Here is a 24,734-nt window from a genome sequence, read left to right as displayed (position 1 = left end):
CTTAATAGATCCCAATTTGAGACCCATAGACAATCCTGATTGCAGGAAATGTAGGAATCGACCCAGTTGAAATTCCTCCGTCGGAGCACTCCGATCTTCGCACCACGCAACATATTTTCGCCAAATTCGGTGATAATGTTGCACGGTTACTTCTTTCCTTGCTTTAATCAAAGTAGGAATGACTTCTTCCGGCATGCCTTTTTCCATTAGGATCCGGCGTTCAACCGCCATGCCGTCAAACGCAGCCGCGGTAAGTCTTGAAACAGACAGGGACCCTGCTGAAGCAAGTCCCTCCTTAGAGGTAGAGGCCACGGATCTTCCGTGATCATCTCTTGAAGTTCCGGGTACCAAGTCCTTCTTGGCCAATCCGGAACCACTAGTATCGTTCTTACGCCTCTTTGCCGTATAATTCTCAATACTTTTGGTATGAGAGGCAGAGGAGGAAACACATACACCGACTGGTACACCCAAGGCGTTACCAGCGCGTCCACAGCTATTGCCTGCGGATCTCTTGACCTGGCGCAATACCTGTCCAGTTTTTTGTTGAGGCGAGACGCCATCATGTCCACCATTGGTCTTTCCCAACGGGTTACCAGCATGTGGAAGACTTCTGGATGAAGTCCCCACTCTCCCGGGTGAAGATCGTGTCTGCTGAGGAAGTCTGCTTCCCAGTTGTCCACTCCCGGGATGAAGACTGCTGATAGCGCTATCACATGATTCTCTGCCCAGCGAAGAATCCTTGCAGCTTCTGCCATTGCACTCCTGCTTCTTGTGCCGCCCTGTCTGTTCACATGGGCGACTGCCGTGATGTTGTCCGACTGGATCAACACCGGTTTTCCCTGAAGCAGAGGTTCTGCCTGGCTTAGAGCATTGTATATTGCTCTTAGTTCCAGAATGTTTATGTGAAGAGACGTTTCCAGGCTCGTCCATACTCCCTGGAAGTTTCTTCCTTGTGTGACTGCTCCCCAGCCTCTCAGGCTGGCGTCCGTGGTCACCAGGATCCAATCCTGTATGCCGAATCTGCGGCCCTCCAATAGATGAGGACTCTGCAACCACCACAGAAGAGACACCCTTGTCCTTGGAGACAGGGTTATCCGTAGGTGCATCTGAAGATGCGACCCTGACCATTTGTCCAACAGATCCCTTTGGAAAATTCTTGCGTGGAATCTGCCGAATGGAATTGCTTCGTAAGAAGCTACCATTTTTCCCAGGACTCTTGTGCATTGATGTACAGACACCTTTCCTGGTTTTAGGAGGTTCCTGACAAGCTCGGATAACTCCTTGGCTTTTTCCTCCGGGAGAAAAACCTTTTTCTGAACCGTGTCCAGAATCATCCCTAGGAACAGCAGACGAGTTGTCGGCATTAACTGGGATTTTGGAATATTCAGAATCCACCCGTGCTGTTTTAGCACTTCTTGAGACAGTGCTAATCCCATCTCTAGCTGTTCTCTGGACCTCGCCCTTATTAGGAGATCGTCCAAGTATGGGATAATTAATACGCCTTTTCTTCGAAGAAGAATCATCATCTCGGCCATTACCTTTGTAAAGATCCGAGGTGCCGTGGACAATCCGAACGGCAGCGTCTGAAACTGATAGTGACAGTTTTGTACAACGAACCTGAGGTACCCCTGGTGTGAGGGGTAAATTGGAACGTGGAGATACGCATCCTTGATGTCCAAGGATACCATAAAGTCCCCCTCTTCCAGGTTCGCTATCACTGCTCTGAGTGACTCCATTTTGAACTTGAACTTCTTTATGTACAGGTTCAAGGACTTCAGATTTAGAATAGGCCTTACCGAGCCATCCGGCTTCGGTACCACAAAAAGAGTGGAATAATACCCCTTCCCTTGTTGTAGAAGAGGTACCTTGACTATCACCTGCTGAGAGTACAGCTTGTGAATGGCTTCCAAAACCGTCTCCCTTTCGGAGGGGGACGTTGGTAAAGCAGACTTCAGGAAACGGCGAGGTGGATCCGTCTCTAATTCCAACCTGTACCCTTGAGATATTATCTGCAGGATCCAGGGATCTACCTGCGAGTGAGCCCACTGCGCGCTGTAATTTTTGAGACGACCGCCCACCATCCCCGAGTCCGCTTGAGGAGCCCCAGCGTCATGCTGAGGCTTTTGTAGAAGCCGGGGAGGGCTTCTGTTCCTGGGAAGGAGCTGCGTGTTGCTGTCTCTTCCCTCGACCTTTGCCTCGTGGCAGATATGAATAGCCCTTTGCTCTCTTATTTTTAAAGGAACGAAAGGGCTGCGGTTGAAAAGTCGGTGCCTTTTTCTGTGGGGGAGTGACTTGAGGTAGAAAGGTGGATTTCCCGGCTGTAGCCGTGGCCACCAAATCTGATAGACCGACTCCAAATAACTCCTCCCCTTTATACGGCAAAACTTCCATATGCCGTTTTGAATCCGCATCACCTGACCACTGTCGCGTCCATAAAGCTCTTCTGGCCGAAATGGACATAGCACTTACCCGTGATGCCAGTGTGCAGATATCCCTCTGTGCATCACGCATATAAAGAAATGCATCCTTTATTTGTTCTAACGACAGTAAAATATTGTCCCTGTCCAGGGTATCAATATTTTCAATCAGGGACTCTGACCAAACTACCCCAGCACTGCCCATCCAGGCAGTCGCTACAGCTGGTCGTAGTATAACACCTGCATGTGTGTATATACTTTTTTGGATATTTTCCATCCTCCTATCTGATGGATCTTTAAGTGCGGCCGTCTCAGGAGAGGGTAACGCCACTTGTTTAGATAAGCGTGTTAGCGCCTTGTCCACCCTAGGAGGTGTTTCCCAGCGCTCCCTAACCTCTGGCGGGAAAGGGTATAATGCCAATAATTTCTTTGAAATTATCAGTTTTTTATCAGGGGCAACCCACGCTTCATTACACACGTCATTTAATTCTTCTGATTCAGGAAAAACTATAGGTAGTTTTTTCATACCCCACATAATACCCTGTTTAGTGGTACCTGTAGTATCAGCTAAATGTAACGCCTCCTTCATTGCCAAAATCATATAACGTGTGGCCCTACTGGAAAATACGGTTGATTCGTCACCGTCACCACTGGAGTCATCGCCTGTGTCTGGGTCTGTGTCGACCGACTGAGGCAAAGGGCGTTTCACAGCCCCTGACGGTGTTTGAGTCGCCTGGACAGGCACTAATTGATTGTCCGGCCGCCTCATGTCGTCAAACGACTGCTTTAGCGTGTTGACACTATCCCGTAGTTCCATAAATAAAGGCATCCATTCCGGTGTCGACTCCCTAGGGGGTGACATCCTCATATTTGGCAATTGCTCCGCCTCCACACCAATATCGTCCTCATACATGTCGACACACACGTACCGACACACAGCAGACACACAGGGAATGCTCCTAACGAAGACAGGACCCACTAGCCCTTTGGGGAGACAGAGGGAGAGTTTGCCAGCACACACCAAAAGCGCTATATATATATCAGGGATAGCCTTATAATAAGTGCTCCCTTATAGCTGCTTTGTTATATCAAATTATCGCCATAAATGTGCCCCCCCCTCTCTGTTTTACCCTGTTTCTGTAGTGCAGTGCAGGGGAGAGACTTGGGAGCCGTCCTGACCAGCGGAACTGTGAGAGGAAATGGCGCCGTGTGCTGAGGAGATAGGCCCCGCCCCTTTTCTGGCGGGCTCGTCTCCCGCTATTTAGAGAAATTAGGCAGGGGTTAAATATCTCCATATAGCCTCTAGGGCTATATGTGAGGTATTTTTAGCCTTTATTGGTAATCATTTTGCCTCCCAGGGCGCCCCCCTCCCAGCGCCCTGCACCCTCAGTGACTGCCGTGTGAAGTGTGCTGAGAGGAAAATGGCGCACAGCTGCAGTGCTGTGCGCTACCTTTTGAAGACTGCAGGAGTCTTCAGCCGCCGATTCTGGACCTCTTCTGTCTTCAGCATCTGCAAGGGGGCCGGCGGCGTGGCTCCGGTGACCATCCAGGCTGTACCCGTGATCGTCCCTCTGGAGCTTGATGTCCAGTAGCCAAGAAGCCAATCCATCCTGCACGCAGGTGAGTTGACTCCTTCTCCCCTCAGTCCCTCGCTGCAGTGATCCTGTTGCCAGCAGGAATCACTGTAAAATAAAAAACCTAGCTAAACTTTTTCTAAGCAGCTCTTTAGGAGAGCCACCTAGATTGCACCCTTCTCGGCCGGGCACAAAAATCTAACTGGAGTCTGGAGGAGGGTCATAGGGGGAGGAGCCAGTGCACACCACCTGATCGGAAAAAGCTTTACTTTTTGTGCCCTGTCTCCTGCGGAGCCGCTATTCCCCATGGTCCTTTCAGGAACCCCAGCATCCACTAGGACGATAGAGAAATATTACAAACCCGCACTACACATACAGACACCATTCAGAGTGGCTTCTGTGCGGTTGCGTATTAGCCGTGCGTGCGCACACCCGGATGCTGCATACATTGGCTCATGAAGCCCTGCGTATTAGCGTGGTGTGTGGGTAAATACGGTGACATACGCAGTCGCATAGAAAGGCCCCCAAAGCCATGTTCCATATTCAATCCTTATAGTACAGAATTTGTACAGACTGTAATCTTCAAAGGCAAGTTACTGTTTACACACAAGCTAATCAAACCACACATACACATTCTTCTAAAACAATGTCTTGAATATATCAAGACATGTCTTGTTTACGCAAAGGTTTGTGATCATGAAATAGGCACCCTGATCAGTGAGGAAAGTAAATTTATCTAGTTATCCTTATTGTTTCCGAGTGTATACTGAAGACAACACAAACCGAACAAGTCATCGTTTGGTGAGAGCCAGAACAATGGGAGACAAATATCCCAATAGATACACATAAGCCTGCGTTTTCAAATTATTAACTACAGGCAGCCTGCAGTCTAGAAAACCTTTGATATAATAGCAGGGAAACACTTATGGATATATATATATTTGTGTGCATCTTGAGAATGATTGGTCATTTCATGTGTAGGATCATGTTGCTTGGAGATAGCATGACAGGGTAACAATGAACATGGAAATATCTGTCACACATTGCATGTTTCCCAAACTTGGTGCACACATTGCACATAGTCTCCCCTTTCCCCTCATGCAACTTTTACTTATTTGCAAGGCACAACAAGGGAATTATACACCTTTACAGTATGCGAGGGGACAGTAACTGATCAGAGCATCATGCATGGTATCTACGTGTTCGGATAATTATGCGTAATAATCCGGTGTTGGTTTGGAGAAGATTGCATGTCGTTGCGAATAGTTATTCGCAAAGGCAGATTAAAGGTATATTTGTGTTTATTATGTACTTGGTATGCGGTGGGAATCCAGAGCTGACCAGCAGTACACACCCCTGGATCAAGACATCGCCCATATCTTCAAACCGACCAATGACCTCTCCTGTACTGTAAACAACCATCCCTCCAACCAATCGGTGGAGAGCATACAACCCCATTGTATTGTATTTTAGGCAAGGGTATATAAACCTTGCACCTGGGCCGGTTGCTCTCTCTCTCTTGCTGTAAGGTCATCTTGCCAGATCGACTAGAGGACCGGATCCGGGTTGCGCAGGCGAACAAACGTACATATCATTGGGTGTGACTCTCTCTCTGTGATTGAATTGTATTGTGTTGTACCATTTATATTTTAACTTATTGTAACCCCCTTTTACAAATATATTATTACTTGTTGCTGCTTTGGACCACAACATACAATCAAATACTGGTGTCGCATTCAGTTTCTGTTGAGCGTTTGTATAGTGTATTGCCACACCTAGAGCTGCCTCGTGCTCTCAGCGTGTCGGTCTGTGTGTATGCACTGAGTGTAAGCTGCACGGCTATTCCGGCGTGTGTACGCAAAGTGCGTGCACAGTACGGGACTGTGTACGCTAACTGGGGACAGAGTACGTAGGTAATGGATTTATTACAGCGGCCGCAGTGGCTTCAGTTACAGTGTGCAATAGGGGTTAGTGGCTACTTTCCAAGAAGTCTATCGAACTTCTCAATACACAGCGCTTTTAATATAAAGGGAGACCCCCTATCAGCGCTGACTGATCACCTTAATAGGCTACACAGTCCTTTTTCAGCCAAAACCCCCCCCCCCCCCACCATGCCCCTCCTACAACCCCCTGGTACCGTGATAGATAGCTGGAGTTGCTGTGGAGGGACTTGCTTCTTCACAGACAGCGTTGTGCAGGCAGGAAAATGGCGCTGAACGCTGCTGGGTCCGCTCAGAGGAGAAGCTCCGCCCCCAAGATGGCGCTGTCTTCCCGCTCTTCATAGGATTATACTGGCCTGAAGATTGATGCTGGCTGAGATCCGGGGACCCCGACAGGCTGTGACCAGTGTAGGGTGTAGGCACTGGCTCAGGGCGTCCCTCGCAGCGCCGCACTATGTACCGCTGAGCCTCCGGAGCGTAGTTAATACTGCGCTCCTGCCCTGTTGCCGCCATCTTCACACCGGCCTCACGCTTGCTATGGGGGTCAGTGACTCACTCGCCACGAATCTTCAGCTCTGTAAGGGGGTGGCTGCATGTTGCCGGGGTGAGCGATCCACTGTGAGGAGCTCAGTGTCCTGTCAGCGGAGACAGTGGCTCAGACCCCGCAGGGTGGACACTACTCCCCCCCTTAGTCCCACGAAGCAGGGAGGCTGTTGCCAGCAGCCTCCCTGTAATATAATAAACGCTAAGATAAACTTTACTAGAGAAACTCTGTAGAGCTCCCCTAGCTGTGACCGGCTCCTCCAGGCACATTTTCTAAACGGAGTCTGGTAGGAGGGGCATAGAGGGAGGAGCCAGCCTATACCCCCATGGTACTAATGTGGACCCCAGCATCCTCTAAGACGTAAGAGAAATAAATATTTAATGACTTCCCCTGTATATTGTAGCTATGAAAAGATAATTTAACAGCAGCACTTTGAGACTGGTTGACTATATTACAGTGGATTCAGTTGCTTAGCATGTATCTTTCAGCTAGAAAGATGGAATGGAATTCCACAGTATTAATTCCCACACAGTTCATTGGTTATAAGTTTCAACCAATCAAGTACATCATGAAAGATTACAAAAAAATAAAAAAGACAGAGTGAGGATTGGTAAGTGGGGGTCTATTTAAAAATAATATGTTTTGGGGTGTTTAATAAAATCTTCACCATTATAGTAGCAAACCCATGCCCCATGGGGCCTGAAGTTACTTTGAGGTTACTTTTCTCTAAGGAATTAGGAGAAAAAGGAAAGAGTGGGCCCTCCAGCTGCTGTAGAACTACACATCCCAGCATGCCCTGCCTCAGTTTTAGCATGCCTTAATAGCAAAACTGTGGCATGGCATGCTAGGATTTGTAGTTCCACAGCAGCTGGAGGGCTGCAGGTTGAAGACCCATGGTGTAAAAGGAAAGGAGCATTTATTACCAAGTTAATTTTCAATCATTTAATCAGCTACCCAGATGCCAAGCATATATCAAATCGGTTGAACTCAATGGACAAATTGTATTTTTTTCAACCTCAGAAACTATGTTACTATGAATGTTATCTGCCTATGCACATTTTGTGTCCAAGAAGGCCCTGAACATGCCTATTCTGTATTACACATTCTACATCTTTATATTTTTCAAATACGCAGTAAAATGTAATGCAACACAAGTATTAACGATACGAAATTCAATATACACAAGAATGGTACATATTGCACAGATACTAGGTGATGAGCTTTGATTTACATCTACTGTTGTGTACACTAATAGAGGGATCAGTATCATTTACGGGTGGCCGGGAGTCAGAATACAGACAGATGTCTGGATCCTGACAGTTGGCAAACTAGCTGCATCCCCTAATAGAGGGTGCTATTTTAAGCAATGTTAAAACTATTTTTGTAGACTGTCATTTATCAGCCTCACCTGAGCACGAAGAAGTGCAATGGTCTCCACATCCTCCTGGTGTAGTATGACAATTTCCTTCATTTCATCAATCTCTAACTGCTTCTTGGCCAGTGCTTCCTCACATGCATCCAACTTTTGTTGCAGCTCACAGAACTGCCCTTTGGGTACCTTTTCAGCCTAAATGTAAAATAAAATAGACATCTATGGTCAGGTTTTATAATGACAAACAGAAAAGAATAAAAAACAATTACTACAATTATTAAAACAATTATTACATATGCCCTGCAGCCAATACAGGGTGGTCAAAAAGTCTCCATACATCAGGAAGGGGGGAACAAACAAACTAACTTTATTCACAAAATGCAGGTACTGTCTACGAATGCCTTTGTCAAAAGAACATATAGGAAACATTCTGATTGCCAGACAAGGAAGCTGTCGCAAGGATGCAAAGGACTAACAGGAAACATGCAAGTGTTACAGACCAACTAAGAAATGGTCGTCCACATACATTAACTGTCCCGAAGTGTGGCGAGCGCAGCAAGCCCACAAGGTGACACACTGCGCTTGCCGCTAGTATCCCAGCATCGGACTCCTGACCGCCAGGATCCCGACAGCCAGAATATCATACTGATCCTCACTACATATACTGCATGGACTTACTTCAGCCTTTCTTAAGCGATCATAGTCATACTTCTGCTTGTTTAATGCTTCCTGAAGTGCAGTCGCCACTTGCCTTTTGGAAGAAAGGGTTACATGTTATTGGTTTAGATTAAAATAAAAAACAAAGCTGAACATTAGAAATGATTTCAGGAAAGTGTTGAGTGAGCAACACACAAATGGTCTGAGTCGAAGGCTTCTGCTTCCCCCCTGGTGCAGCATGTACTAAGTTACAAATCCGTGCATCTGAAAGTACATGCCTACCTCTGCCACTGCTCTAGCATCCGCACACACAGCTATCACTATCGCCACTTGCACCGGCCCCATGCTAGATGCAAGAGACACAGGCAGCCTTTACCTACAGAGGTTTAGATACAAGTGTGAAAACTGCTGTCCTCTGCGTCTTGATACTGGACATCAGAAACGCCTACTTTACTTCACGTTAGTCTCTGTTCACACAAGATGCGCCCCTTACTTGCAACTTTGGACACATCATGGTGCATGCGCACACAATGTGTCGCAATTCAAACACATGCGCAGTCGGCGCAAAATCGAGCAGTGCGTCAGACTCAGAATTACTTCCAAAATGACATGTAGAATTCATAAAAGATGGAAGACAAATTGGCATAATCACAAAAATGTTTCCTTAAGCTTGCTTTGTAACATCTAACACTCAATGGAACCGCTACATTCACATTTACCTGTGTGAGAAGAACAATTAGCAATAAACAAAGGACGTGCTTACATGTGCAGAGATAAAACATATTTCTAAGACCCTCCTCCACTGCTGAATAAAGAAAGTGATTGGGTATTTCCAACTTCTGCGCCTCAATTTGTTATAAACTTATAAAACAAAACAAATCAACACTTCTCTTATTTTTGCAAGATCTTTGGGTTTCCCTGCACTAAATAGCCCTCTTCGCAATTACTTGCAATAATGAAAGAAATTAGTCCGGATAATAAAACATGTGAAGACATAAATGAGTGCAATATGTTCATAGACAGCAACAAACTCACCATTAAAAGTTCCTCATAGACACTTAATAGATTTATAATCAAACAGGTGAGATGGAAATTTCTTTACAAATAACAATTTAATAAAATATCCATACAAACGGTTCAATCTGAAAGCATCAAAGATTTCGATCACGTATTTCGATCAGTCATCTGATCTTTATTAAGGAATAAAGATTAGAGGACTGATCAAAACGCATTGGCTAAGGAGAAGACGTGGTGTCCATTTGGAGCGGATGTCTGCCTGGGACTTGAAAGATCTATTCAGTTTCTATATCAACCTTTCCAATCCATGATCTGGTAGGAGGCCACCCTCATCGATTTTGGGATCTATAATCTGTGATGCTTTCGCATTAAACTATTTTTATGGATATTTTATTAAATTTGTATTTTTAAAGAAATTTCCATCTCACCTGTTTGATTACAAATCTATAAAGTATCTATAAGGTACTTTAATGGTGATTTTTTTGCTGTCTATGAACATATTGCACTCATTTATGTCTTCACATGCTTCATTATCCAAAAAAATTTCTCTCATTATTGCAAGTAATTGCGAAGAGGGCTATTCAGTGCAAGGAAACCCAAAGATCTTGGAAAGATCAGAGAAGTGCTGATTTGTTTTGTTTTATTGGTTTATAACAAATTGAGGCGCAGAATGGCAAATACCCATACACTTAAGGCCAGTACTCACTGGCCGATGGGGGAGAGATGTGTGCTGAGCGAACCGCTCAGCACACATCTCTCCCGCCGCTCAGCATCGCGCGATGTGTGCTGAGCGTGCGGAGGGAGACTGGGGGGCTGCTCATTTGACCCAGCAGGTGAAATGAGCGACATGCTAGAATGGCCTGCATGCAGGCCAATCTAGCACCAGCGATAGCGATGCGCGGGGCTGCGCATCGCTATCGCCATGGGGGGTTCACACGGAGCGATCTCGCTATCGCCATGGGGGGTACACACGGAGCGATCATGCTTAAAATCTAAGCAATCTAGTCAGATTGCTTAGATTTTAAGCAGCGACCGTTCCGTGAGTACCCCCCTTTACTTTATTCACTTTGGGAAAGGATAAAACCCTTTGGGTATTTACCTTTCAGCAGCACGCGTGCTCAATTCAGTAAGTGCTCAAAAATCTTTCCTTCTCCACTGCTAACCGCTTTGGGTTAAGCTTAAATAATATAGCCGTTGTACTATTCCATACATTTATGCCATAAATTAAATATCCTACAATCCTAAGAAGCCAATCCATCCTGCACGCAGGTGAGTTGAACTTCTCTCCCCTAAGTCCCTCGATGCAGTGAGCCTGTTGCCAGCAGGACTCACTGAAAATAATAAACCTAAAAACTTTTTCTAAGCAGCTTCTTAAGAGAGCCACCTAGATTGCACCCTGCTCGGACGGGCACAAAAACCTAACTGGGGCTTGGAGGAGGGTCATGGGGGGAGGAGCCAGTACACACCACCTGATCCTAAAGCTTTAGTTTTGTGCCCTGTCTCCTGCGGAGCCGCTAATCCCCATGGTCCTGACGGAGTCCCCAGCATCCACTTAGGACGTCAGAGAAACAAGGTTATTAGCTCACTGAAGACACAATGTCATAATTTGCAAAATGTAACCAATGAGAAGGAGATTTAGCAAAGCTTGGAGAGATATAAAGTGGAGAGAGATATAAAGTGGAGAGAGATATAAAGTGGAGAGAGATATAAAGTGGAGAGAGATGAAATACCAACCATTCAGCTCCAAATGTAACATGCCAGTTAAAAGCTGACTGGCAGGTAATTTCTAAGCTTTGATAAATCTCCCCTTAGACTTATTTTTCAGGGAACAATTCTCTATTTTTGTGCTCTGAAAGAAAATATATTTGTACTTCTGTTACACTTCAAAAGGTCACTCACTTCTGTTCTTCTGATTTGCTCTGCTCTATTTTGATTTCTGACTTCAAGCTCTCAACATGAAGCTCTGATGTCTGTACGGAATACAAAAGCTTTTGTCTTTCATCCAGAGCGACCTGGTTGTCCTGTAGTTTTTTATCTAAAGACATGCATCTGAAAACATAAGAATAAAAATGTTTCTATAAATTCATTGCTGATTATGTGTAAATATTTTGCATTTTATTATAATTAAAACACAAAGAATTAATAAATATTAAAATTACCTTTCATGGCAGCAATTATAGAAAGGCTAGGGCCACATATAGCGGGCAAGTGAGTCCACTGAACGGGCGGGGGGTTTTGTGTGCACATGGATCCTGTTCTGGGGGATGCCGCAGAACAGGATCCGGCCAGTGACAATAGGATTTGAATTACCTACCGGTAAATCCTTTTCTCGTAGTCCGTAGAGGATGCTGGGATCCATATTAGAACCATGGGGTATTAGACGGGTCCACCAGGAGCCATGGGCACTTTAAGACTTTGATAGTGTGGGCTGGCTCCTCCCTCTATGCCCCTCCTACCAGACTCCGTCTAGAAACTGTGCCCGAGGAGACGGACAACTTCGAGAGAAGGACTTTACACAGATAGTGGCGAGATTCACACCAGCTCACACATACAAGGCAAACCAAGCTAACCAGCTTGAAAACTCAGCAACGGCTGAACAATGGGCCTAATTCTGAGTTGATCGCAGCAGCAAATTTGCTAGCAGTTGGGCAAAACCAGGTAAATCTATTTCTCGTAGTCCATAGTGGATGCTGGGGACTCCGTAAGGACCATGGGGAATAGACGGGCTCCGCAGGAGACATGGGCACTTTAAGAAAGAATTTAGATTCTGGTGTGCTCTGGCTCCTCCCTCTATGTCCCTCCTCCAGACCTCAGTTAGAGAAACTGTGCCCGGAAGAGCTGACAGTACAAGGAAAGGATTTTGGAAATCCAGGGCAAGATTCATACCAGCCACACCAATCACACCGTATAACTTGTGATAAACTTACCCAGTCAACAGTATGAACAACAACAGAGCATCAGTGCAACCCTGATGCAACAATAACATAGCCCTTATTGCAGCAATAACTATATACAAGTATTGCAGAAGAAGTCCGCACTTGGGACGGGCGCCCAGCATCCACTATGGACTACGAGAAATAGATTTACTGGTAAGTAAAATCTTATTTTCTCTAACGTCCTAGTGGATGCTGGGGACTCCGTAAGGACCATGGGAATTATACCAAAGCTCCCAAACGGGCGGGAGAGTGCGGATGACTCTGCAGCACCGAATGAGCAAGCACAAGGTCCTCCTCAGCCAGGTTATCAAACTTGTAGAACTTTGCAAAAGTGTTTGAACCTGACCAAGTAGCCGCTCGGCACAGCTGTAATGCAGAGACTCCTCGGGCAGCCGCCCAAGAAGAGCCCACCTTCCTAGTGGAATGGGCCTTAACTGATTTTGGCAGCGGCAATCCAGCCGCAGAATGAGCCTACTGAATCGTGTTACAGATCCAGCGAGCAATAGTCTGCTTTGAAGCAGGAGCACCAAGCTTGTTGGAAGCATACAGGATAAACAAAGATTCTGTTTTCCTGACCCTAGCCGTTCTGGCTACATAAACCTTCAAAGCCCTGACCACATCAAGCAACTCGGAATCCTCCAAGTCAGTAGTAGCCACAGGCACCACAATAGGTTGGTTTATATGAAAAGATGAAACCACTTTTGGCAGGAATTGTGGACGGGTCCGCAACTCTGCTCTATCCGCATGGGAAACCAGATAGGGGCTTTTATGTGACAAAGCCGCCAATTCTGACACACGCCTAGCCGAAGCCAAGGCCAGTAGCATGACCACCTTCCATGTGAGATATTTCAATTCCACCGTCTTGAGTGGTTCAAACCAGTGGGATTTCAGGAAACTCAACACCACGTTAAGATCCCAAGGTGCCACTGGGGGCACAAAAGGGGGCTGAATATGCAGCACTCCCTTCACAAACGTCTGAACTTCAGGTAGAGAAGCCAGCTCTTTTTGACAGAAAATGGATAGGGCTGAAATCTGGACCTTAATGGAACCCAATTTTAGGCCCAAAGTCACTCCTGACTGTAGGAAGTGAAAGAATTTTGGCTGTAACCTTGCATCATCGTAATCGACACTGGAGTCAGAATCCATGTCGGTATCCGTGTCAATAATTTGGGATAGTGGGCGCTTCTGAGACCCTGTCGGCCTCTGCGACATAGGATCAGGCATGGGTTGGGACCTTGACTGTCCTGAGGCTTCAGCTTTTTCCAACATTTTATGTAAGGAATTAACATTATCATTTAAAACCTTCCACATATCCATCCAATCAGGTGTCGGTGCCGTCGGCAGAGACACCACATTCATTTGCTCCCGCTCTGCTTCCACATAGCCTTCCTCATTAGACATGTCGACACAAGCGTACAGACACACCACACACACAGGGAATGCCCTTTTTGAAGACAGTTCCCCCACAAGGCCCTTTGGTGAGACAGAGAGTATGCCAGCACACACCCCAGCGCTATATAACCCAGGAATAACACAGTAACTTAATGTTAACCCAGTAGCTGCTGTATTTGTGTTTTTAGCGCCTAATTATGTGCCCCCCATCTCTTTTTACCCTTTTTCTACCATGATCTGCAGGGGAGAGCGTGGGGAGCTTCTTCTCAGCGGAGCTGTGGAGAAAAAATGGCGCTGGTGAGTGCTGAGGGAGAAGCCCCGCCCCCTCGACGGCGGGCTTCTGTCCCGCTAAAATACATATCTTTTTGGCGGGGGCTCATACATATATACAGTGCCCAACTGTATATATGTTTACTTTTGCCAACAGAGGTCCATATGCTGCCCAGTGCGCCCCTCCCTGCGCCCTGCACCCTTACAGTGACCGGAGTATGTGAGGTGTGTATGGAGCAATGGCGCACAGCTGCAGTGCTGTGCGTTATCTCATGTGAAGAACGGAGTCTTCTGCCGCCGATTTCGAAGTCTTCTTTGCTTCTCATACTCACCCGGCTTCTGTCTTCCGGCTCTGCGAGGGGGACGGCGGCGCGGCTCTGGGATCGGATGACGAGGGTGAGATCCTGTGTACGATCCCTCTGGAGCTAATGGTGTCCAGTAGCCTAAGAAGCAGGACCTAGCTTCAGAGAGTAGGGCTGCTTCTCTGTCCCACGATGCAGGGAGTCTGTTGCCAGCAGAGCTCCCTGAAAATAAAAAAACTAACAAAATACTTTCTTACAGCAAGCTCAGGAGAGCTCACTGAACAGCACCCAGCTCGTCCGGGCACAGATTCAAACTGAGGTCTGGAGGAGGGACATAGAGGGAGGAGCCAGAGCACACCAGAATCTAAATTCTTTCTTAAAGTGCCCATGTCTCCTGCGGAGCCCGTCTATTCCCCATGGTCCTTACAGAGTCCCCAGCATCCACTAGGACGTTAGAGAAAATAGGATTTTAATACCTACCGGTTAATCCTTTTCTCTTAGTCCGTAGAGGATGCTGGGGATACTTCAAGAACCATGGGGTATAGACGGGATCTGCAGGAGACATGGGCACTTTAAGACTTTAAAAGGGGTGTGAACTGGCTCCTCCCTCTATGCCCCTCCTCCAGACTCCAGTTATAGGAACTATGCCCAGGGAGACGGACATTTCGAGGAAAGAATTTATTGTTTAAACACGGTGAGCGTCATACCAGCTCACACCTCAAACATGCCGCAGAACGTGGCATTCAATAGAACACCAGGCGACGGCATGAAAAAATATACAGCAATATGCTGACCGAAAATGTAACACAACCTGTGTGTAAACACAACCAATAATAGCATACCGCATGCCATGGCATGAATAACGTCAGCAACAGACTGACTGAAAGGAAACACAACATGAGTGTAACCATAACCAATAACTGCAGATACAGTACGCACTGGGACGGGCGCCCAGCATCCTCTACGGACTAAGAGAAAAGGATTTACTGGTAGGTATTAAAATCCTATTTCTCTTACCTCCTAGAGGATGCTGGGGACTCCGTAAGGACCATGGGGAATAGACGGGCTCCACTGGAGACATGGGCACTAAAAAGAACTTTAGGTATGGGTGTGCACTGGTTCCTCCCTCTATGCCCCTCCTCCATACCTCAGTTTAATACTGTGCCCAGAGGAGACTGGGTGCACTACAGGGAGCTCTCCTGAGCTTCCTGTAAAAAAGTATTTTGTCAGGTTTTTTATTTTCAGGGAGACCTGCTGGCAACAGGCTCCCTGCATCGTGGGACTGAGGAGAGAGAAGCAGACCTACTTCTGCGAGTTTCAAGGCTCTGCTTCTTAGGCTACTGGACACTATTAGCTCCAGAGGGAGTCAGAACGCAGGTCTTCCCTAGCGGTTCGTCCCGGAGCCGCGCCGCCGTCCTCCTCGCAGAGCCGGAAGATAGAAGCCGGTGAGTATAGGAAGGCAGAAGACATCGAAGGTGGCAGAAGACATCAGAGCTTCACTGAGGTAACGCGCAGCGGTAACGCTGCGCGCCATTGCTCCCAACACACACACACACACAGCGCACACCCTGGGCAGCAATGTATACCTATAGAACTGGCTGTATAGACACATTTATGTATTTTTAGAGTAATCCCCGCCAGTTTGTTGAAAAAAAAAAGCGGGACCGAAGCCCGCCACTGAGGGGGCGGGGCTTCTCCCTCAGCACTCACCAGCGCCATTTTCTACACAAGCACACGCTGAGAAGCTGGCTCCCCGGACTCTCCCCTGCTGATCTCCGGTGACAGAGGGTTTTAAAGAAGGGGGGGCACATAATTTGGTGCAGTGTATAGCGCTATATCTGGGGGGGAAAAATTCTGTTTCCCAGGGTTAATGGCGCTGGGTGTGTGCTGGCATACTCTCTCTCTGTCTCTCCAAAGGGCCTGGTGGGGAAACTGTCTCCAGATAAAGTTTTCCCTGAGTGTGTGGTGTGTGAGTATGTGCGTGTCGGCATGTCTGAAGCGGAAGGCTCTCCTAGGGATGAGGTGGAGCGCATGAGTGTGGTATCTCCGTCGGCAACGCCGACACAGGACTGGATGGATATGTGGAATATTTTAAATGCAAATGTGAATTTATTGCACAAACGTTTAGACAAAGCAGAGTCCAGGGACAGTTCAGAGGGTCATACCCTGCCTTTCCCTATGTCACAGGGGCCTTCTGGGTCTCAAAAACGCCCACTTTCCCCAGTAGTTGACACAGATACCGACGGATTCTGAATCGAGTGTCGATTATGATGATGCGAGGTTGCAGCCAAAATTGGCAAAAAGTATTCATTATATGATTATTGCTATAAAGGATGTGCTGCATATTATTGATGACTCAGCGGTGCCTAATCCAAAAATCCACATATTTAAAGAAAAGAAGCCTGAGGTTACTTTTCCACCCTCTTTTGAATTAAATTAGTTATTTGAGAGTGCTTGGGAAACTCCAGACAAGAAAGTGCAGATTCCCAAGAGGATTCTTATGGCGTATCCTTTCCCGATCAAGGACAGGATACGCTGGGAATCCTCCCCAAGGGTGGACAAGGCGTTGATACGCCTTTCAAAAAAGGTGGCCCTACCCTCTCAGGATACCGCTGCCCTCAGGGATCCTGCTGACCGCAAGCAGGAAACTACCTTGAAGTCAATTTACACACATACCGGTACCTTACTCAGACCGGCAATAGCGTCGGCCTGGGTTTGTAGCGCGGTACTAGCGTGGACAGATTCCTTATCCATGGTATCCATATCAGTAGATAAGGTAACTATTTTATTGACCCTGGGCCATATTAAGGATGCGGTCCTTTATATGAGAGAGGCTCAAAGGGATATAGGCATACTGGGGTCCAGAGCAAACGCCATGGCAATTTTTGCCAGGCGAGCGCTGTGGACCCGACAGTGGTCGGGTGATGCCGACTCAAAACGTCATATGGAGGTTTTGCCTTACAAGGGTGAGGAATTGTTTGGGGAAGGTCTCGCGGACCTAGTTTCCACAGCTACTGCAGGTAAATCATCTTTTTTAACCTTCTGTTTCCTCACAGCCTAAGAAAGCGCCACATTATCAGATGCAGTCCTTTCGGCCACATAAATCCAAGAGAGCTCGGGGATCTTCCTTTCTTGCCAGAGGTAAGGGCAAGGGGAAAAAGCTGCCAATTACAGCCAGTTCCCAGGAACAAAAGTCCTCCCCGGCCTCTACTAAATCCACCGCATGACGCTGGGGCTCCGCGGGTGGAGTCCGCTCCTGTGGGGGCACGTCTTCGTCTTTTCAGCCAGGTCTGGGTTCATTCTCAGGTGGACCCCTGGGCAATAGACATTGTGTCCCAGGGGTACAAACTGGAATTCGAAGAGGTGCCTCCTCGCCGGTTTTTCAAATCGGCACTGCCGACTTCTTCCCCGGAGAGGGAAGTGGTTTTGGCTGCTATTCAAAAGTTGTACCTTCAACAAGTGGTGGTCAAAGTTTCCCTGCAACAACAGGGGATGGGCTATTACTCAACCCTGTTTGTGGTCCCGAAACCGGACGGTTCAGTCAGACCCATTCTGAATTTAAAATCCTTAAACCTATACTTAAAGAGGTTCAAGTTCAAGATGGAATCGCTCAGGGCGGTCATTGCAAGTCTGGAAGAGGGAGATTATATGGTGTCCCTAGACATAAAGGATGCATACCTTCATGTCCCCATTTATCAACCTCACCAGGCGTTCCTGAGATTTGTGGTGCAGGATTGTCACTACCAATTTCAGACGTTGCCGTTTGGGCTTTCCACGGGCCCGAGAATTTTTACCAAAATAATGGTAGAGATGATTCACGATTATCCCATACTTGGACGATCTCCTGATAAAAACGAGATCGAGAGAACAGTTGCTGGACAGCGTATCACTCTCCCTGAGGGTGTTACAACAACACGGTTGGATTCTCAATCTACCGAAGTCACAGTTAGTTCCAACTACCAGATTGCCTTTCTTAGGCATGATTCTGGACACGGAAACAAAAGAGGGTCTTTCTCCCGACGGAAAAGGCTCAGGAACTTCAGGGCTTGGTCAGGGACCTGTTGAAGCCAGACAGGGTGTCGGTACATCACTAAACTCGAGTGCTGGGAAAAATGGTGGAGTCTTACGAGGCCATTCCATTCGGCAGGTTCCATGCCAGGACTTTTCAGTGGGACCTTCTGGACAAATGGTCCGGGTCACATCTACAGATTCATCAGATGATCCGCCTGTCCCCCAGGGCCAGGGTGTCTCTCCTGTAGTGGCTGCAGAGCGCTCACCTTCTAGAGGGTCGCAGGTTCGGCATTCAGGAATGGGTGCTGGTGACCACGGACGCGAGCCTCCGAGGATGGGGAGCAGTCACACAGGGAAGAAACTTCCAGGGTCTGTGGTCAAGACAGGAGGCTTGCCTACACATCAACGTTCTGGAGTTAAGGGCCATATACAACGGCCTTCGTCAGGCGGAGACCCTACTTCAAGGTCTACCGGTTCTCATTCAGTCAGACAACATCACAGCGGTGGCTCATGTAAACCGCCAAGGCGGGACAAGGAGCAGAGTGGCTATGGCAGAAGCCACCAGGATTCTTCGTTGGGCGGAGAGTCATGTAAGCGCTCTGACGGCAGTCTTCATTCCGGGAGTGGACAACTGGGAAGCAGACTTCCTCAGCAGACACGATCTGCATCCAGGAGAGTGGGGACTTCATCAGGAAGTCTTCGTAGAGATTGCAAGTCAGTGGGGACTGCCTCAAATAGACATGATGACGTCACGCCTCAACAAGAAACTTCCAAGGTATTGCGCCAGGTCAAGGGACTCTCAGGCGATTGCAGTGGACGCACTGGTAACACCGTGGGTGTTTCAGTCGGTCTATGTGTTCCCTCCTCTTCCTCTCATCTCAAAGATACTGAAAATCATAAGACGAAGAGGGGTTCAGGCGATTCTCATCGTTCCAGATTGGCCTCGAAGGGCCTGGTATCCGGATCTTCTGGAAATGCTCTCAGAAGATCCGTGGCCTCTTCCTCTCAGGGAAGACCTGTTACAACAAGGGCCATGTCTGTTCCAGGACTTACCGCGACTGCGTTTGACGGCATGGCGGTTGAACGCAGGATCCTAGCGGAGAAGGGCATTCCGGAGGATGTCATTCCTACTTTGATTAAGGCAAGGAAAGAGGTGACATCGAAACATTATCACCGGATCTGGAGGAAGTATGCGTCTTGGTGCGAAGCAAAGACTGCTCCTCCGGAAGAATTCCAGCTGGGCCGTTTTCTCCACTTTCTGCAAACTGGAGTAAATTTGGGCCTAAAGATAGGCTCCATTAAAGTTCAAATTTCGGCCCTATCCATTTTCTTTCAAAGGGAATTGGCTTCTCTTCCAGAAGTCCAGACTTTCGTGAAGGGAGTGCTGCATAATCAGCCTCCTTTTGTGCCTCCAGTGGCACCTTAACGTGGTGTTACGGTTCCTTAAGTCTCACTGGTTTGAACCGCTTCAAACAGTTGAATTAAAGTATCTCACTTGGAAAGTGGTCATGTTGTTGGCCTTGGCTTCGGCAAGGCGAGTGTCGGAGTTGGCGGCTTTGTCTCACAAAAGCCCCTATCTGATTTTCCATGTGGATAGAGCAGAGTTGCGGACTCGTCCTCAATTTTTGCCTAAGGTGGTTTCTTCTTTTCATATGAACCAACCTATTGTGGTGCCTGTGTTTCCCCGGACGTCGAGGATTCCGAGTCCCTTGATGTGGTCAGGGCATTGAAAATCTATGTGGCCAGAACAGCTCGAGTTAGGAAAACGGAGGCTCTGTTTATCCTGTATGCTGCCAACAAGCTTGGTGCTCCTGCATCTAAGCAGACTATTGCTCGCTGGATCTGTAACACGATTCAGCAGGCTCATTCTACGGCGGGATTGCCGTTACCAAAGTCGGTTAAGGCCCATTCCACTAGGAAGGTAGGTTCTTCTTGGGCGGCTGCCCGAGGCGTCTCGGCATTACAACTTTGCCAAGCGGCGACTTGGTCGGGTTCAAACACTTTTGCAAAGTTCTACAAGTTTGATACCCTGGCTGATGAGGACCTCATGTTTGCTCATTCGGTGCTGCAGAGTCATCCGCACTCTCCCGCCCGTTTGGAGCTTTGGTATAATCCCCATGGTCCTTACGGAGTCCTCAGCATCCTCTAGGACGTAAGAGAAAATAAGATTTTAAACCTACCGGTAAATCTTTTTCTCGTAGTCCGTAGAGGATGCTGGGCGCCCGTCCCAGTGCGGACGACATTCTGCATGACTTGTATATAGTTGTTGCTTACATAAGGGTTATGTTTTCAGTTGAATCAGTTTTGGACTGATGCTGATTTTGTTTCATACTGTTGACTGGTTCGTATAGTCCAGGTTATACGGTGTGAATGGTGTGGCTGGTATGAATCTTGCCCTGGGATTCCCAAAATCCTTTCCTCGTACTGTACGTCTCCTCTGGGCACAGTTTTCTAACTGAGGTCTGGAGGAGGAGCATAGAGGGAGGAGCCAGTGCACACCCATACCTAAAGTTCTTCCATGTCTCCGGTGGAGCCTGTCTATTCCCCATGGTCCTTACGGAGTCCCCAGCATCCTCTACGGACTACGAGAAAAAGATTCAACGGTAGGTTTAAAATCTTATTTTTCTCATATGTCCTAGAGGATGCTGGGGATGCTTCAAGAACCATGGGGTTTATACCAAAGCTCTAGAACGGGCGGGAGAGTGCGGATGACTCTGCATCACCGATTGCCCAAACAAGAGGTCCTCAACAGCCAGGGTATCAAACTTGTAGACTATTTGCAAAATTGTTTGAACCCGACTAAGTGGCTGCTCTGCAGGGCTATAAAACCGAGACCCCTCGGGCAGCCGCCCAGGATGAGCCCACCTTCCTGGTAGAATGGGCCTTAACCGATTTTGGTAACGGCAATCCAGCCGTAAAATGAGCAAGCTTAATCGTATTACAGATCCAGCGTGCAATGGTCTGCTTGGAAGCAGGAACCCCAATCTTGTTGGGAGCATATAGGATAAACAGAGCCTCCGTTTTCCTGATGAGCCAATCTGGCAACACAAAATGTCAAAATTCAGACCACATCGAGATACTTCGATGTCGCCCAGGCGTCAGGAGCCACCGGCACCACAATAGGTTGGTTCAAGAGAAACCAATGAAACCACATTTGGCAGAAACTGGTGCCGAGTTCTCAACTCCGCTCTATCTTCATGGAAGATTAAACAGGGCTCGTGAGTCCAAGCCGCCAACTCAGACGGGTGTGGTTCATCAAATCGACAGTATCTAGGTCGACAATGTTTAGGTCAACCACTATAGGTCGACAGTCACTAGGTCGACATGGATGGAAGGTCGACAGGGCTTCTAGGTCGACATGAGGTTTTTTGTTTTTCTTTTGGTGTCGTTTTCTTCGTAGAGTGACCGGGATCCCAAAGTAGTGCACCGCGTCCGCTCGCCATGCTTCGGGCATGGTGCCTTCGCTCCGCTACCGCTTCGCTCGGCACACTTTACCGTTCCATTCGTAGTCCACGTGGATCGTTAAGTATGAAAAAATTCAAAAAAAGAAAAAAAAATGTGAAAAACTCATGTCGACCTTTAGACCTGTCGACCTAGAAACCCTGTCAACCTTCCATCCATGTCGACCTAGTGACTGTCGACCTATAGTGATCGACCTAAACATTGTCGACCTAGATACTGTCGATCTTCAGACCGGATCCCACTCAGACACCCGCCTTGCGGATGCCATGCTCAACCGCATGACCACTTTCCAAGTGCAGAATTTCAACTTAACCCTACTGAAAAGTTTAACCAAAGTAATTGCAGGAACTGCAACACCACGTAAAGATCCCATGGTGCCACAGAAGCACAAAGGGAGGATGGTTGCGTAAGACTCCTTTAAGGAAAGTTTGAAACTCTGGAAAGGAGGCCAATTGTTTTTGGAAGAAAACCGATAAGGCTGAAATCTGAACCTTAAACGAGCCCAACCTAAGATCACATCCACACAATCTTGTAACAGAAGAATGGAGAAAACGATCCAACTGGAATTCTTCCGTAGGAACCTTCTTGGATTCACACCAAGACACATAACTTTCTCCAAATATGGTGGTAATGTTTTGACGATACTTCTTTTTAGCCTGAAGAAGAGTAGGGATGACTTCACTGGGAATACCCTTTCTGACTGGGATCCGACGTTCAATCTCCAAGTCGTCCATGGAAACCGCGGTAAGTCTTGGAACACACACGGCCCCTGCTATAAAAGATCCTCTCGCAGAGGAAGAAGTCAGGGATCTCCTATGCTATCGCTTGAGGGACCCTCGACCTGGAACAAAATTTCTGCAGTTTCTTGTCGAGGCAAGACGCCATCTTGTCTATTTGCGGAATTCTCCAAAGACTTGTCACTTCTGTGAAAACCGCTTGATGAAAGACTCAACCCTCCTGGACGGAGAACGTATCCACCGAGGAAGTCTGCTTCCCGGTTGTCCACTCTTTGAACGAACATCGCTGATAGAGCGCGTAAATGTTTTCTTCGCACAGCGGGAAATCTTTCTAGCTTTTGCCATTTCTTCTCCGGTTATTGCCTGTGGAAAACCGTTATGACGGCCCTTAACTTTAGACCGTTAATGAGGCGACAACTATCCTAACATGACCCTTGTCCTTGATGAGAATTGCGTCGCTACCACAGAAGCGAGATACTGGTCTTGAAACCAACCATGATTATCCCAGGTGGGAACCGGACCACTTGTCCAACAGGTCCCGCTAAACACTCAGGCCTGCAACCTGCTCACTGAGTGGCCTCGTAGGCCGCAACCATCTTTTTCAGCAACTGAATGTATTGACAGATTGACACCGTTGCAGGTCTGCCAGACTCTGAATTCTCAGAACTTCCCCCTTTTTTTTTTTTTTGGAAGCAAATAAACTCTCCTCAGTACTGCATCTAATAATATTGCCCAAGCCGATCACTGCGTCGTTGGGACCAACAGGGATTCTGGCAAGTCCTGTTGTTGAAGAACTGTCAAGGAGAAAACAACGTTTTGCACCATTTGGCTTCTTGATCTCTCCGTAATTCAGAGAGCGATCCAGTATAGAATAATTACTCCTTACTATCGAAGGAAACCCATCATACCGCCATCACCCTGGTGAAATGGCAACAACAATCCTCAGGAAAGCCTAATGCAGAAGACACCGTAACTAGTCCTCCTTCATCCTCTTTCAGAGTGGATAACCCTGCCATGAGAGATTTCCTCATGGAGTTTAAGCAGGAATATTGGGATTTGTCCGACCGCGCCGTCCGGCCTCAGGAGCCCGAAAAAGCTTGAATAACAGCATCTTCACTTTTTTTTTTTTAAACCGTAACAGCAGGACAATGACCTGATCCTGACACCACTCTTGTATTGTGTCACATACTACATCCCTGTCATGAGGAGGATCGGTAAGGTCGATTTGAAAAATATCGGTGAGGGCAACGCCTGGAAACTCCCGTATGTCCCCCTAGGGATTCTATCCTTAACTCACTGGTCCATGTCCTTTCGAGGACTGACTGAAGAGTTTTAGACGTGGTCCCACCGGTGTGGGCCCCCGCAAGATAGATCCAACGTCCTGCGGTGGACGTGGCAGAAAACAACGGATGATTTATGCTCCTGTGAACCTGAAAAGGCAGCTGACCTCTTACCTTTTTTACCTTCCTTTACCTGCAAGGAAAAGGGGAATCTTTATCTATTCGGTCGAAACGACTGCATCCTACAACAATGCGTCACCAACTGTTGTGAGGGAACACAGGGGAAGAAGGTAGACTTACCCGTGGCACCTGCCGAGAGCATATTAGCAAGGCCATCACCAAACCAGGCTTCACCTTCACGGGGAAGAGACTCCACTTCTTTTCGGAGTCACCACTTGCATCCCTTTGGTGAATCCACAACGTCCTCCTAGCCGAGACTGCCATGAAAGTGGCCCGCGCACCCAAGAGTCCCATCCCTTGTAGTCGCACGGCAGTATGCTGCAATGTTCTAGATATGACCCAACTTAAGGAGTATCACATCTCTCCCCAGGGTAAATATATCGGATGACAAAGTAACCGACCATTCCTGAATACAAGCACTCCCCCCTGTGCATGCAATGACAGCATAATCAAGGCATATTGTTAAAATATCACTTAGCTTCCTGTAAACGATCCTTTGTGACAGGGCCCCGTGCAGAACAGGGGTTGACTCTCACTTTATTCTATCCACGGCGGGAAAAGAATAAACACTCGGACTCCTCGTGATGATTTGAAACCATCTTGTCCCGGCTGACCTTGAGTTATTCAACAGAGCGACCAGCAC

The 24,734-nt window shown here is 47.5% G+C and overlaps 1 protein-coding gene across 2 annotated transcripts in view; it reads right to left on the bottom strand.

Annotated features, from left to right (window-relative positions):
• Positions 1–24,734, bottom strand: part of OPTN (optineurin) — a 139,549-nt gene that overhangs the window by 43,686 nt on the left and 71,129 nt on the right. For both annotated transcript variants that reach the window (XM_063926887.1, XM_063926888.1), the window contains 3 exons: positions 11,421–11,570; positions 8,526–8,598; positions 7,884–8,042 (listed from right to left, as the gene is read on the bottom strand). In XM_063926887.1, coding sequence (XP_063782957.1) covers positions 7,884–8,042; positions 8,526–8,598; positions 11,421–11,570 — 382 coding nt within the window. The remainder of the gene's footprint in view (positions 1–7,883; positions 8,043–8,525; positions 8,599–11,420; positions 11,571–24,734) is intronic.

This window comes from Pseudophryne corroboree, chromosome 6, assembly GCF_028390025.1.
Source record: "Pseudophryne corroboree isolate aPseCor3 chromosome 6, aPseCor3.hap2, whole genome shotgun sequence".
In the NCBI taxonomy this organism is placed as follows: Eukaryota; Metazoa; Chordata; class Amphibia; order Anura; family Myobatrachidae; genus Pseudophryne; species Pseudophryne corroboree.
This window is presented reverse-complemented; position numbering and strand designations above follow the sequence as displayed.